Source organism: Amborella trichopoda, chromosome 8 (genome assembly GCF_054954075.1).
Source record: "Amborella trichopoda isolate Santa Cruz 75 chromosome 8, AtrichopodaSantaCruz75HAP2 v2.0, whole genome shotgun sequence".
In the NCBI taxonomy this organism is placed as follows: Eukaryota; Viridiplantae; Streptophyta; class Magnoliopsida; order Amborellales; family Amborellaceae; genus Amborella; species Amborella trichopoda.
Window position 1 is genome coordinate 36,799,823 of NC_142343.1, and position 16,429 is coordinate 36,816,251.

Here is a 16,429-nt window from a genome sequence, read left to right on the forward strand (position 1 = left end):
AGGGATCACATGGGCTCCACGCTTACTCATTTGGTCCTCCTTAATAAGAGACCATGAGCCCATTCTACTTTTCCTTAAACCTCATAAAACTTTAACAATGAAGGGTCATGGATCCACAAATCTAAAAGGGAAACTCCTTTATTATTGGGTGTATGTGTATGGGGGAAATTGTGGCCCCAAAAAATTTAAAAAGAAATAAATAATGTTTCTCGAAAGGAAAAAGTATTTGGTGAGACGGCCGACACACCTATTGTCATGATGTCTCCCTTCGAAATTTATCTCAAAGATGAATTGTTTTCGATTCAAAATTTTAGGGTTCGGTAGTCTCAATCATAACAATGATCTAAATTTAGAAATTTCCATTTTTAAGTATTATAAATAATGTTTTTTGAATTCTATCTCAAAGATGCACACAAGTCTCAATTTCTTACAAAAAGAGCCTTGGCGTCTCATTGTCCAATGCACTTTTTTAGAGTCTGTTTTTTTAAACAACTAATATTACAGTTCGCGTTTAGATGGAAGAGTCCATGAGCTTGACGTTCTATCGCTTTTCTACAATCAATGATTAAGGGCACTTTTCTTTTGTCAGATTGCTTTTTATTATATATGTTTTAAAAAATTAGGCAATTTACGTTCTTTAGCAACATAACATAAGTGCCCTTGGGTCTAACGGGATATGAGCTGGAAGCGGGCTTAATCGATAAATCGGTCAATTTAATCGGTCTAACCGGTCCTAGATGGTCAAAAAAATGTTTATATATATATATATATATATATATATATATATATATATAATCAAATAAAATATAAAAAAGTATACTTAAAGCAAGATTAAAAAATCACATCCAAAATGAAATTAAAAATTAATGAAAAAAATGTATTTTAATGAATCGAATTCGTGCCTAAAGGTATTTTTAGAATTTTACAAAAAAAAAAAAAAAAATATAAAAATGAGTGTTAATGGGCAAAACGATTTTCAATCTTTGCCCAAATGAAAAAAATACATTACAAATAAAATCCCTTATTTTTTGAGATTTTATGTACTTTTTAAATTTTTTTTTTTTAAATCCGACTGATTCACCAAAACCGGCCAATAATCAATTCTGATCTAAATAGGTCCACCCAAACGGTATTTGAATCCCCCCAATTTTCCTACATTGCTTCCCTCACATTAGAAAAGACGAAGTCATCACTCAAATAGTGGGGATAGAGAGATCATCACTATTTTTTTAGAAAAAAAAGAGCTAAAAATAAGTCCTAGATTTTATGAAAAAAAAAATCTCGATCTCAAATCTTACTAAAAAAACTTATAATTTTGAAAAAACCTTTCATTTTCAATATTGGATCGCATTTTCAAATTACGAAATTTACAAAAAATTATTAAAATTGATTTTAGAGCTATCGTAGAGAATTTTCATGTCTAAATATCCGTGGGACGAGGTTTTAAGATGTGGATTTAGGCCTTATCCTGAACAAGGATTAGAGGATAATAAATATTGGAAAAGGGTAATCAAAGAGCCCAAAAAGGAGATAAGAAATAAAAAGCAAAAAGATACATGAGAGAGAGAGGTGATGGAAATTAGAAGTTTAATATGCTTCTAAAGAGAGGTATTTGACTATAATTATCGAAAAGGAGAGAGAAGTATTTGACTATAAATATGGAAAAGTAGAGAGAGAAAGACCATTTATGTCAGTACGGAATAGAGAGAGGGTCCCATTTGTATTAGAATTTAGAAAGGGCGACTCCCATTTGCATTTGAATCTAGAGAGAAAAAATCCATTTGTATTTGAATCTAGAGAGAGAGAATCCGATTTGTATAGAGAATATACATTTGTATTTGAATCTAGAGAGAGAGAATCCGATTTCTATTAAGTAGGTATAAGGAAAGTGGGGAAGTATAAACTGCGATGAAAAATACGAATTTAGGAAAGTTGCTAAACTTATGAGTTGGGGATTTGACTAATTCCCACACATTAATATTTGTTTTACAACTTAAAAAGGACGCAAAATACTTTTAACAAACTTAACAACCCCTAGCCCCCACTTTAATCTTAGAGGCTTCTGCCCTTTTGCCGCCTCTCTCTCTTCTTTCTCTCTCTTAAAAAAGGACAATCACTCCCTCAAAAATCCCAACCCTCCTCCCCCCACTTTTGCAGGCCTTCCACCCACTCACTCAACCCCTCGCTTCAAGCAACCAGAAATCATTCTCCCCCACAAAACATGATGCCATCTCCATTCTCTGTCCACCCTTTCTTTTTCTAGTTTATTGCTCTCTCTCTCTAGATTTTCTCCCCTCTGTCTCTTTCTCTCTCTTCCCCCTCGCAATGTGGCCGCCGTGGGGGAAGAAGACGAGTCGCCGGAAAACCCAATCTCCGGCCTTCTCCTCTCCTTCTTTCAAAGACGTCCAGAACCTCACAGAGCCTCCACCGCCAGAAACTTGCAGGAAAATTACCGTGTTTCATAAAACAGCCACTTCGCCGGCGAGGATCTCTACCTCCATAAGGCGATGGGCCTCTCTGCCCTTCCTCGGACTCTCGCCGGAAAGTCTCAAATGGCAGGAAAATATCTCTTCCTCCAAAAGGTCGCCCAGGCAGAAAAACCCACCTCAGAATTGGCCGGAACATAAAAACCATCCCGAGATTTTGCCGGAAAATAACACCCACCCTGAGATTTCATCGGAAAATAAAAACCCACCTCAGATTTGTCAGGAAAATATAGTGATTTCACAGGAAGAGAATGACCCGCCCAAGACTTGGCCTGAATCACCGGGAAATACATTCTCCCCAAGAAACTCATCAGAAAAGCTCGACGGCTCACCGGAAAACGCACCGGAAATTTTCGAAACGTCAGAAAAGCCAGTGGCTTTATCAGAGGGAAGAAAAGTGGTCTTCTATTTCACCAGCCTTCGCGTGGTTCGAAGAACCTTCGAAGACTGCAGAGCCGTCCGCGTAATATTACGTGGCTTGCGGGTGGCCGTCGATGAGCGAGACCTCTCCATGGACGTCAGTTTCGTGGCCGAGCTCCAGGCCAAGGTGGGCTCGAGCCCAGCGCTCGAGGTGGGCTCATTGCCTCGCGTCTTTTTAGGGGACCTGTGCATTGGGGGCGCCGAAGAGGTTCGACAATTGCACGAGTCAGGTGAGCTCAAGCGAATGCTCGAAGAATTCGCGAGTGTGAGCGATGGCACGTGCGAATGGTGCGGTGGGTTAGGGTTTGTTATGTGCGGCACGTGCAGTGGGAGCCACAAGAGGTTTGTGAGTGAGAAGGGTGGGTTCAGGACCTGCAATGCGTGCAACGAGAACGGGCTCGTCAGGTGTCCTGATTGCCGCTGAGGAGATGGAAAGTGTTGTGCAGAGACGGCCATGGAAGGTTTCTCCTCTGTATGAGGAGAGAGAAAATAGACATATTGCCCACTTTTTCTCTTCTTCTAGAGAGAGAGCCTACTTTCTCTCTTTTCTTCGAGAGGAGAGAGAAAGTGGATGGTTGCCGCTTCCGATTTCTCTCTCTGGCCCTTTTGTTTGTCTCTCTTAATATTCTCCATATTCCCTTTTGATTTCATGTCATATGACTAATGGGATTCGGAAGGATTTGGGAGAGGAAGGAGAGAGAGAGATGTCTCAATTTTTTTAATTTTTTTTTTTTTTTTTAAGTATTTTCTCACTCTGGAATTTTTTTAGGGCCATCAATTCAATTTTGAAGATTATGGCCCTTTGCCCATCTGGCAATGGGATTTTGGCAAAATTTTGATCCCTTTCTTCTCACACAACTAACAAAATTGATTGATACCTCCTATTTTATTGTTTTCTATGTTGACCCCATTCCTTTAACATGTAAGCCTCTCTCTCTCTCTATATCTCTTTCTCTCTCTAGAATGTTGACCCCTCTCTCTCTCTTACACACACATTTGAGGAGATCTCGGTCTCACCAGGCTACAATGCTTGTGCCCGAATATACAGGTTAGGTTAGTTGTTGCCTTTCTCAATTTGTGCAAATTATTCCCCTCTCCTCTCTAGATTTGAGGTGAAGGGCTCATTTCTCCCTTCCTTCTAGTCTATGTCAAGAAATAAGAAAAATGCAGCTATTATCTTCTATGTATATTATGTTTCAAATTTTGAGCTCTTAAAATACCACTCTACTTTTTTGAAGCCTTTGTATTAAATGTGAAGGAAACACCATTAAAATAGTTGTTCTGTCCAATATTTATTGTAACATTTTATACATGATTGCTTATAAAGAGATAAGAGTTTTGGTCTTTCTTCCCCTTCCCATGCTAGATATATTAAAAGGAAAAATGTGGGAACTGCTTATTGCAATTAAAATAACTCAAATGCATGTGGATTCCACCAACCCTATGTAATGCTTGGTGTGTGATTTATTTTAATGAATGTATTTCCCTTGAAGCTGGCACCCTTAGTGGCCACTTCAAATCCCATGCTTAACAATAAATAGCAATATTATTTGATGATTTTCCCTCTCTGCCATCTTATTTGGAATGACCAAACAAAATAAGTAATTAAACACTTCTTTATATCGTGACTTGTAAGTTGTATAATTCACCCAAAAAACTTTTATATCAGGGACATGTTTGGTGAAATTCATGTGAGGTGGGTGCGGAGGTGACATTTGTCCTTCTTTATGTACAGTGTAAAATGGTACTTTGTAACTATTGTATTTCACTCACTTATTGATTGATATTCCATCTTTCACCACCTTAATAGTTACAGCTACAAAAGGTTGCTTCACATTTTTTTGGCAACATTTATCACATACGTTTATTTCGTTTTCTTTTTTTTGGGCCAAGAACCATGATAAAAATAGAATACAAATTAAGGGCATATTTTTGCCCCGGATACCTGATGAATCTCAACCTTGTCTCTATTGGATTAGTGATTCCATTGGTGGTAGCCTCACCAAGTGACAAATAAGTGCCCCATCTGAGAGTGATGTGTGGGAAAAATATAATTAAAATGTTTAAACTACCTCAAAAGAATCACTAGAGCATTAAAGTTAACCATTTTCTGATAAAAAGAAAGAAACAAAAAGAGGCTCATTTAGTAATATCATTTTACTCATAAAGTATGTCTTATAGTATTTTGTTAAAAATGGTGCGTTAGAATCCTGTACAATATGAGTATTTCGGTTATAACATAACAAGGGTCGGTGATTATAATGAAAAAACACATACTCCAAATCTATCTAATATAAGAAGGATTAGTTTCATCATTCGGCTCAGGTCCATTAAGTAAAGCCAATGATGTAAAAACTTATATTTTGAGCCCTTTAAGTTGAACCAAAGGATAATATTATTTGTTTGCACTCATAGGTGTTCATTCCCTTGAGTAAAACTTAAGGGATTGTCTACCAGACGACTTACTTTTTATATGAGGTGGTCACATTTTCTTGCAACCATTTGATGTGAAATTTGATAGATTGGATGTGTTACAAAGTTTGAAAAAATTTCTTTTGAAGTTTGAGCTTGGTCAATGGAATAATTGCACACCCAATTGCACATCAAATGGTCATGATTAATGTGACCACCTTGTATCAAAGGTGAACGGTCTCATTCTATACTTTCTCAAACAATGGTTGTATACAATGAGACCGTTTACCTTTGATACAAGGTGATCACAATTACTTACAACCATCCGATGTGAAATTTGATAGTTTGGATGTGTCACAAAGTTCAAAAAAGTTCCTTTCGCAGTTTGAGCTTGGTCAATGGAATAAATACAGCTACTCAAGTTCACATTCAATAGTCAAGATTAATTGTGACCACCTTGTACCAAAGGTAAATGATCTTATTCTATGCTTTTTCCTTATGTAATTTTGTTGATGCATGGTGCCAAAAGCAAAGCTTCACAAGGCAGAACCATGAAGCCATTAACCCGAGCCTTTTTGGCTCATATGCTGTTGGTTTTATGTACTTATTTACAAATCAGTCCCATTGGTATTACCTTTTGTATTGTACTTTGGTCACATGAAAAAGACCTTTTATGGAGGTCATAAACGTTCATTGCAAGAGGGAAAACATAAGAGAGTGAAGAGAAGTTATAGGAAGATAGAAATTAGGGTTTTTTTTACAAACCCTAGCATTATTGTGTCCTTGGGCCGAATTTCATTGGTATTTCTTTGTGGCGACATAGATAAAAGAAACGAGTCAATTGATTGGTTTTGTTGTAGGAAAAATCAATTTCAGTTTGCTTTGCCATTTTGAGGTAATATTTACAATATCCACAAATTTTAAATCTCCGCTATTGATAGTAAATGCATCCTTGCCACCTTGCCCATGGATATTGTCCATTTTGGGTGAACCATGTAAATTGGTATATGCTTTTTACTTTTGACTGTGTTGTGATTTGGTGATTTGGGTTAGTGGAATCAAAGACTGAAGCTCTTATGGCAACGGTTCGATCTAATGAATGAGGTGTTCATCAAGGAGTCATTCAAAAAACAATTCAAAATTTCAATCAAAATCACGAGGGCTAATAACAAGAATATGTGTTAGTTTTGTGGAAAACCTTGTCACATAGACAAGAATTGTTCTAAACGAAAAGGGGTGAATTCTTTAAAAGATCCTCAAGTGAGAGGTGAAAGACAAAGCAAAACTGAGAATCATGCAAATCAAGTTGGAGAGTCGGCATTTGGATTCATTGAAGAGGAAGTATTGGTGATGGCATACAATCCTATGTTTTATCAAAATTGGATCTTTGATAGTGGAACCACCCATCATGTGCCCACATCGATCATGGTTTGAACCATATGTCTATGAAAGAGAATCGGTATCCGTAGGTAACTTAGCTAGCAACGAAGTTGGAATAGGTTTGGTTTGTCTATGAATGTTTGATGGAATAGACATGTGCAAGAGCTAAAAAAGAGCTTGATTTATCTTTCTTCTCTAGATTAAAAAAGTTACAAGTTCACATGTTAAGGTGGAGTAATCAAAGTCTAAATTGAGAACTTATACACGTTATTGAGAAGCACAACAACAAACGATAAGGTGAATTAGAGGGTTGAAAGCAATGAACTTCCATTTCACTTATGGCATAGAAGATTGATGTATATAAATGATAAGGGTATGGAGGTCTTGATGAAGAGGAATCTTATATTTATGTTTAAATTTCATGGATTAGAATTTTGTTGTATCTATAAGAAACAACAGAGACAATCTTTCAAGTCTAGGAAACATACAAGTGTAAACTTGATTATATTCACTCGGATGTATGAGGCCCTTCACCAATTACATCTTATAGAGGTACATTACATTTTGTTTGTGTTGTGTTTTGCGCATTTAAGAATTTTAAAAGCTGAAGTTGAAAAATCTATAAAGCATCACATTAAAGTTCTTCAGGTGGATAATGGTGGAGAAATTGCATCATAGGAGTTCAAATTTTTTTGCAAGGCTGAGGGAGTTACTAAGCATTACACAAATAGCTACGATCCTCAATAAAATGATGTCATGGAGAGGATGAATCACACTTTGATGGAGTGTGAGAGGTGCATGTTAAGCAATGCCGGTGTAGAACAAGAATTATAGGTAGAAGCCATATCAATGATTTGTTATTTCATCACATGTTGCCCTCCATAGAATTGGGAAGCAAAACTCCTAATGAGGTATGATATGAAACTCCTAGTGATTCTTCTGATTGAAACATTTTTTTGTTATGATGCTTATGCACTTATTCCAAATCGTCAAAGGAATAAATTGGATTCAAGGTAAAAAAAACGAGAAAATATCTCCATGGATCCTATTTTCAACTTTCATTTCTTTTTAAACCCAAAATTTCAAAACCTATCTTCAAACCCCCCAAATGACTTTATCTATTTTTTTTTCCAACTTTTATCCCAAAGAAATTAAAAAATACATCTTTTCTAACTCTCTCTCTCCTCACATGTTTCTTTCTCTAGTTTGTCCACGTTCAGGAGCTCATAGGAAACCTTGGGTTTTGGCTGCAATCTGCATCAGAAACCTCTCTCCAGGTAGGCTAAGAACCCTAAACTGGAAATTTGTGGGTTCTCCCTGCAATTTCTAGCTAAAGTTTAGGTAATAAAATTTGTGGGTTCTCCCTACAAATCCCGATCAAGATTTCGGCCAAAATGGTAGTTGGCCAAAAAGATTCCTGCCAATTCAGCCTGTGAAACCCTAAACCGAAAATTTGTGGGTTTTCCCTGCAATTTCCAGCTAAAGTTCAGGCAATAAAATTTGTTGGTTCTCCCCGCAAATCCTGATCAAGATTCCGGCTAAAATGGTGGCCGGCCAAAAAGATTCCTGCAAATTCAGTTTGTGAAACCCTAAATTGAAAATTTATGGGTTCTCCCTGCAAATCCCGATCAAGATGCCGACCAAAATGGTGGCCGTGAAAAATAGATCCCTCATCACCTCACCAGAGAAACACGGTTCCGGCCACTGTATCCATTGAGCTCCGGCTACCTTCAAAACCTCAAAGTTTGAGCTTTCCCATGCTTGTGAAGCCAATGAACTTGCAAACCTCGAACTCTCACCATATACAACCCTCGGTGGCCCTGAACCTCTTGAGAAATAGTCTCATTTTTTCGGTGGTTGGAACATTTTCCGTCGGGTCAAGCCTTAAGTTTCAGAGCCTTGAACCTCTCGAGAAAAGAGATGGGGTTTATTTTCCGATGTCAGTGGTGTTTTCCTTCAGACGGGTCAGAGGGAGGGTGTAGTTTTTCGGTGAGTAGGTACTGGGGGAGGCATAGTTTTTCGGCGAGTAGGTGAGGGGGGAGATAGAGAGAGAGGGGTTTGGGAGGTTGATCGAGGGAGAGAGAAAGGGAATCACGTTAAGAGAGAGAGAGAGAGAGGGGTTTACAAACCATGTCTTTTTTAGGTTTGTTTGGGTCAAAAAAATTAATAAAATATGATCTGGGGGTTAAGAGATATAATAACATGAAATTCTATGTAGTAAGATAGGTTTTGCAACCTTATGTTAATGGAGAAATGAAAGTTGAAAATGGGGTATATGGAGATATTTTCCCTAAAAAAAATGTATCTTTGTAGGTTATAACAATGGTGTGAAGGAATACTGGTTATAGGATCCACATAACTAAAAAACAAGCACTAGTCGAGATATCCTATTTGATGAATCCAAGGTATTGGCAAATGGGTGATGAAAAAGGATAATGATCAAGAAATCCAAGAAGAGAGCCAAGAGTTCAATAGCAAATCCCAACTATGCCTTTTGATGAAGATTTATTGATTATGGTGAAGAACATGAAGAACTAGGAAATGAAGATGAAGAATTAGGGTTTATGAGCCAAAATAACAACAAAAATATATATATTAACTCACTGATTTGGGGTTTATCAGCGAGTAAACTCACTGATTTAGGGTTTATCAATGAGTAAATTCATTGATTTACGGTTTATCAGCCAAATTAGCAGCGAATTTTTTTTTTGAACGTACTGATTTGGGGTTTATAAGTGAGTTAACTTCTCTACTATGGGATTAACAGAAAAAATAACAAAAAAAAAAAAAATTTCACTGATTTGGGGTTTATGAGGCAAAATAGCAGCAAAAAATATATATTAACTCACTGATATGGGGTTTATTAGTGAGTTAACTCACCGATTTAGGGTTTATGAGTAAAAATAGTAGCAGGAAAACAAATAACTCACTGATTTGGGGTTTATCAGTGAGTAAACTCATTGATTTGGGGTTTATCAGCCAAACCAGCAGCGAAAAAAAAATTGAACTCACTGATTTGTGGTTTATCAGTGAGTTAACTTCTCTATTTCGTGATTAACAGAAAAAATAGCAAAAAAAAAAAAAACTCACTGATTTGGGATTTATGAGCCAAAATAGTAGTAAAAAATAATATTAACTCACTGATTTGGATTTATTAGTGAGTTAACTCACTGATTTAGGGTTTATCAGCAAAAATCGCAGCAGAAAAAAATATTACTGTAGTCATTTGGGGTTTATCATCATAATAAACAAAAGAAAGAAGAAAAAAAAAAACTGATTGATTTGGGGTTCCTGCTCTATGATGATGGCGATGGGGCAAGTAGTTGTTGCGAGTGAGTCCCTTTCTTTTCCTCAACCTAGGGTTTGCAGAGTGAGCATGAGTTTAATAGAGGGCAGCAGCTATGAGAGCTTTGCTTTATATTAACAGAGAACAGAGGGCAGCAACTGCTTGCTTGAACGAAGGCGCACCTCCAAATGACTACAGAGTCTGGTTTATATCAGAGAGAGAGAAAGAGAGGCTGAGAAGAGAGCTTTTGTCAACGGTCTTCACGCAAGAAGAAAGCAGAGAGAGATAGAGAAGAGAGACATAGAAGAGAGCTTTTCTCTGGTCGCGTGACTGATAAGAGAGCAGAGAGAGAGAGATAGAGAAAAGAGCTTTTGTCAACGGTCTTCACGCGAGCAGTCTTTATTAGACGAGCAGGCTTTAGACGAACAGGCTTCACATGAGCAGGCTTTTCCTATGGATGTGCTTCCCCTGAAGTTCCCAATTTAAGTTCCGTCTAAATAGATGGAACATTTTTTAAGCCTAAATAGGGGAGGATCTACAGTAATGGGTAAGTTACCATTTTAACCTCCTTATTTTTATCAAACACAGAACATCCACAATAACAGGTAACTTCCAAGTTCTTGGAAGCAACTTCCTGTTATCAAACACGTCCTCAAAGTAAGTATGACCATTGCATGTATTTAAGATTATTTGATGATGGTACATACTTGATTTTAATCTTATATGTGGGTGACATGCTTTTGGTGTGCAAAGATAAGCCTAGGGTTGATGAACTCAAGACATTCTTGAGCAAAAGATTTGATACGAAGGATCTTGGCCTAGCAAAGAAAATCCTTTGGTGCGAAAAGATAAGGCTTGTAAGGATCTTTGCCAGTTCAATTTCTTTGCTAGTTCAATTTTTGCCAATAAATGCAAAATCGTCCTACATATCACTTAATGAATCAAACCATGATTTATGTGGGCACACATCATGAGTGGCTCCACTATCAAGGATCCAACTTAGATAGAATATGAGATTGTATGCCACCATGTCTTCAACTTGACTAGCTTCAATATTATCGGCAAACATGTATAACCCCAATCCCTGCTTGATATGGTGAGCTCCCCACAACAGCAAACCTAACACCTCAAAAGTGATTTGTCAATCACCAACAAGTTGATTCCTAGAAACAAGATGCTCAAAAACAACAATATGTGAAATCAATTTGGAAAAAGTTAAAAAGAACCAAAGACAAGTAAAACATGAATCTAACAATAAAAATAGAAGCATAAAGCAAAGAGCACATATCGATTTACGTGGTTCACCTAAAATGGGATACATATGCAAGCTATGGGTGAGAAAGCGTTTATTATTAATAGAAAATTTATAGGAGTGGGTGGTTTTGTAGAGATTACCTCACAATGACAAAGAAAAATCAAATTGACCTACTCCGTCCCTGTAAAGAAGCCACATATTCTTATTTTATATGCTTTTCATTTCAAGAGAGATAAGATGGTTTTATGCAACTTCTAGAGAAATTTACGCTCATACCCCCTTAGATATCCCATATTACAAATTTCCTCAAACTTTTGTATTTAATTTTTGGGAAATGGTCTTTTGTGTCCCTCCCTAAACGGATGGTTTTATAAGATGAGATTGCATAAAATGAGACTATTTATCTTTATTACAAGGAGGTCACAATTGCCTCTACTCATTTGATGTTAAATTGGATAGCTTGGGCTAGTCACAAAGTCCAAGATTTTTTATTTTTCATTTTCAACTTCGAATCTTTTCAATGATACTCTTACAACTACTCAATTTGAAATCAAAGGGCTAAGAGTGATTGTGACCTTTTTATATAAAAAAATAAATGGCCTCTTTATATACTTTTTCTTATAAGACCACTTACTTGCCGTCGAATGTCACAATTGATTGAATATGAGTGAAGTAACTTACAAAACAAGTTACCCATGTTTTCTCTTTAAACCATTAAATTAAAAAATATCGGCTCAACACGAAATCGCTCGGTTTGACCTGGGAATTAGTCAACCTATGCCAATTCTGTTAATACATCGAAAATCGTCCGGGTCTAAAAGAAAACCATCGATTGCTACAGTAAAAACACTGATTCACCTATCCATAACGGTTTTTGACCGGTTCAGTGTTTTTTTACGTGTTTTTTCTCCATTTCACTAATTTTTTCGAACAATAAAATGGCAATCTGAGCAACTGATTCACCAATTCAAATTGGTCTTTACGATACCCGATCCTGGTCACCGATCCGTTATTTGGATTACTGCTTTAAACCACTTTTTTATATAGTGGGTGCCGTTGAGAGAGAGAGAATAAGGGGCCGTTTGGATACCTAGAAATATATTGTCTGTGAAATATATTACTAGCGTAATACATTACTGTGTAATACATTACCTGTAAATGGATTGTTACTGTTTCGGTAGTATTTATATGCAACCTGGGAAATACATTGTTATTGTTTGGAAGAAATATAGGAAATGTATTACCAATATTTTACCAGCACGTGCATATAAACTATCATTTCTATTCTTTTTGTCACAAAATTCCACTAAAATGCAGAATTATCATTTCCTTCTTTTTTGTCACAAAATTCTACTAAAATACTGAATTAAAATCATCATCACACCATTCCAAAAAGATTTCTAATAATAACATTATCACCATTCCAAAAAGATTTTCTAATAATAACTTGTACCATTTTACAGTCATGACACTATTTCCTACTTATTTTAAGTGTCTTTGGCACTTATATGCAATCACATATTTTCTAACATGATATTGGTTTCAACATGATAAGTCATAGGAACAATATGATGGGAATAACATGATTTTATTATGATAGGCTTTATTTTTATTTTTATTTTATAGAAGTCTTTCAAATGTCTCTGTATATAATTTCAAATAAACAATAAATTTATGATACTAAATTCAAAATCGGTAGGGTACGAGTTAAAAAATAAGAAGAAGTTTGATTAGTAAATTGAAAGGTATGGCAATTGCAGTATAAAATTTTGAGGTATTGAAGGAGACTAAAGAAGTATGCTATTTTCAATTGAGATCTTAGTAATCTCTTTTGAGGATTATGTTGTGTGAAATTTTTTATTATGACTGTGTTGTGTAATTTATCAATTGATTACTAATTTTTATTTTTACATGACATGATGCCTTCAGATGAGAGCTCGCCTAGTTATTATGAAGAGAGAGAATTTAGAAGATTTTTTAATAAGGGATTGGGTAGACAAAAATGCATGCGAAAAGATTTCTCAAAATTACCTGTCACTGTCGTAATAAATTTTTCAAATGGATTTCCTATTTTTTTGGAAATCTCACGTAAATCTCTTTCTATTTACGTACGATTAAGTGTAACCAAATGAAAATGTCATATTTCCTTATAATCTATTGTCATGTAATAGATTTCATAGATTTCCAGGAGAAATCTATTACGTGACAATAGATTACAAGGAAATATGATATTTCCACTGTTTGGGTAGACTTAATCGTAAGGAAATGAAAAGCGATTACCCAAAAATAGGAAATCCACGGGGATAGGTGAACAATCTATTATGATTGTCATAGAAAAACAAAAACAATAAAAATAAAAATTAATAATCAATGATAAATTACACAATACAACCATAATAAAAAAATTTCACATAACATAATATGATCCCTCCCTTTTTAACTCACATAATATGATCCCTCCCTTTTTAACTCGTCCCCTCATTTGAAGGCATCAGTGTTATATAAAAACAAAAATAATAATAAAAAAAAAATCAGTAATCAATAATAAATTACACAATACAATCATAATAAAAAATTTCACACAACAAAATCATCATAATAGATTACTAAAATCTCAATTGAAATAACATACCTCTTTAGTCTCTTCCAATACTTCAAAATTTTATACTGCAATTACCAAACCTTCTAGTTTACTAATCAAACTTCTTCCCATTTTTTAACTCGTACCCTACATATTTTAAATTTAATATCATAAATTTATTGTTTATTTGAAATTATATAGAGAGATATTTGAAAGACTTCTATAAAAATAAGTAAAAATAAGGCTTATCATAATAAAATCATTTATTCCAATCATATTGTTCCAATGACTTATCATGTTGAAACCAATGTCATGTTACAAAACATGTGATTGCATATAAGTGCCAAAGGCACTTAAAATAAGTAGAAAATAGTGTCATGACTGTAAAATGGTACAAGTTATTATTAGAAAATCTTTTTGAATGGTGATAATGTTATTATTAGAAATCTTTTTGAAATGGTGTGATGATAATTTTAATTCAGTATTTTAGTAAAATTTTGTGACAAAAAAGAAGGAAATAATAATTATGTGTTTTAGTGAAATTTTGTGACAAAAAGGAAAGAAATGATAGTTTATAGACACATGCTGGTAAAATATTGATAATGCATTTCCTATATTTCTTTCAGACATAGCCTAACAATAACAATGTATTTCTCAAGTTGCATCTAAATACTACCTAAACAGTAACAATCCATTTATAGGTAATATATTACGTCAGTAATATATTTCACAGATAATATATTTCACATACAATATATTTTCGGGGAAGGATATGGTTCTTAATCACACCGATGTAGAAAAAAGTGGCAAAAGAAGAGAGCTTCGGTTTGCTCTAAAACTTGAGAATCTAAAAGTTGCAAAGGAATAGAGAAAAAGAGAGATGCTCTGAACCATTCTCAAGTTGCAAAGGAAGAGGGACAAAGAGAGATGCTCTGAACCAAAATTAAAATTCCTATAAATTCATAACTTACCATGTATTCAACTTATTTCCTTTCTTCACTTAAAAAATCTCAACCTTTGGCTTGAAAGACAAGGAAAGACAAGGCTAGTCTATGAAAAAGCCCAACAATCTCTTTAAGCTTCAAAAAAATCATGATAGAATGGAGCTCTTGAATGGCAACCCATTTAAATCATAATTTATTTTTTCCAAGATTATAAAGAATGAGCGATTAAAATAACATATTTGCCCTTGAAAACACACTCTATGAATAGCTTAGAAAATCATGAGCAGCTCGAGAGGTTGATTTCACATAAGATGTGGAAGAGTTAGGTGTCAACTTCGTGGCGAATACTCAATCTTCTCAACTTTGTAGCGAATACCCAATCTTCTCCCTCTAAAAAAGCTATTTAACTTTAGACTTAACTTTGAACTTTCTCTTAACTTGTTTCATACTCCGGTAAAAAAGCTTGGTTGTATTAGGTAGACAACCAATATAAAATTTTATCAAAATTTATCATGAATCATAAACTATGATAATACAGAGAATTAGCTCAAAACCGTTTTAGGTTTAAGCCTCTTCTCAAGCATAGCTTGCCCTTTTTCAATCTCTGATGCGGTCAAGAAATGGTTTCTCTCTAGTAAAAGCTTACTAGGGTGGGGATAAAAACTAGTTTACCATTTTGTTTTTTGGGGTAGGTAGTAGGGTAAACAAGCCCCATCCTATATTTAGAAATAGTGAGAGGTTTTCAAATGCGCCAAAATAGAACCTAGACTGATATTTGAAGCTCACCACTGTAACTTCAACCCCATTCCCAACGAATTTACCGGTCGACCAAACAAGGTTATGGTTTGACCTAAATCCTTGGTTACTCAAAGCATCTCAAGGAAGGCAAGATATTTAACGGCTGCTAGGTGTGGCCCTCTGATACTACCATGCGTCACGAGTTCATAAGTTTATGGCTCTTTCCTTTTTTACCACCTTCTCCTTTATTTATTTATTTAAATTTTTTATTTATAAATCCACCTATTTCAAAATTTAAAGGTTTGAAGTGACAATTTTGAATAGAAATTATGAAATAATTTTTTCTTTTAACTTTGGATATCAAGTTTCTAAGTGAACTGTAGATCTTAACTTCAAACCTTCAAGTTCTCGGTCAAAATTTTTAACTTAAATGAAGATATGACGTAAATAATTTATTTACTACTTCAAAATTTGAATTATGGGTATTTGGGATAAAACAAAGGAACAAGTTTATATAAGGTATTGACTTTATAATATTGAAATAAGGTGCACTTCAAATATCTAAGGTATTGACTTTATAATATTGAAATAAGGTGCACTTCAAATATTCTCTCAAAGAGAGTGCTATGACGTTGGAAAACCTCAAGTTAGATCATCTCGACCTTATCTTCGAACAAAAAATAAATTTTGAGTCCTAAAAGTAACAAATCTTATAACAAATTATGTAGACAACCTATTTTCAAGCATAATGTACTCGATCAGTACTACTTTTAAAATTATAAATTTTTATATTAAATTATAAAAATATATTTGTAAGCCATCATAAAATTCACTTACCCAAAAAAAAAAAAAAAAAAAAAAAAAAAAAGCCATCATAAAATTTTCTAACCCCAAAATACATATCAAAGACAAAATTCAGAGAAGAGC

The 16,429-nt window shown here is 34.8% G+C and overlaps 1 protein-coding gene across 1 annotated transcript; it reads left to right on the forward strand.

Moving 5' to 3' along the window:
* Positions 1 to 1,855: 1,855 nt before the first annotated feature.
* On the forward strand, positions 1,856 to 4,250 carry LOC18437108 (uncharacterized). The gene has a single exon (XM_006847333.4). It carries the CDS (start codon positions 2,326 to 2,328, stop codon positions 3,328 to 3,330), a length of 1,005 nt encoding a protein of 334 aa, XP_006847396.1. The 5' UTR covers positions 1,856 to 2,325; the 3' UTR covers positions 3,331 to 4,250.
* Positions 4,251 to 16,429: the final 12,179 nt, after the last annotated feature.

Excerpts from the sequence above, each read along its gene's own strand:
- LOC18437108 (XM_006847333.4), top strand. The coding sequence starts at position 2,326 with ATGTGGCCGCCGTGGGGGAAGAAGACGAGTCGCCGGAAAACCCAATCT.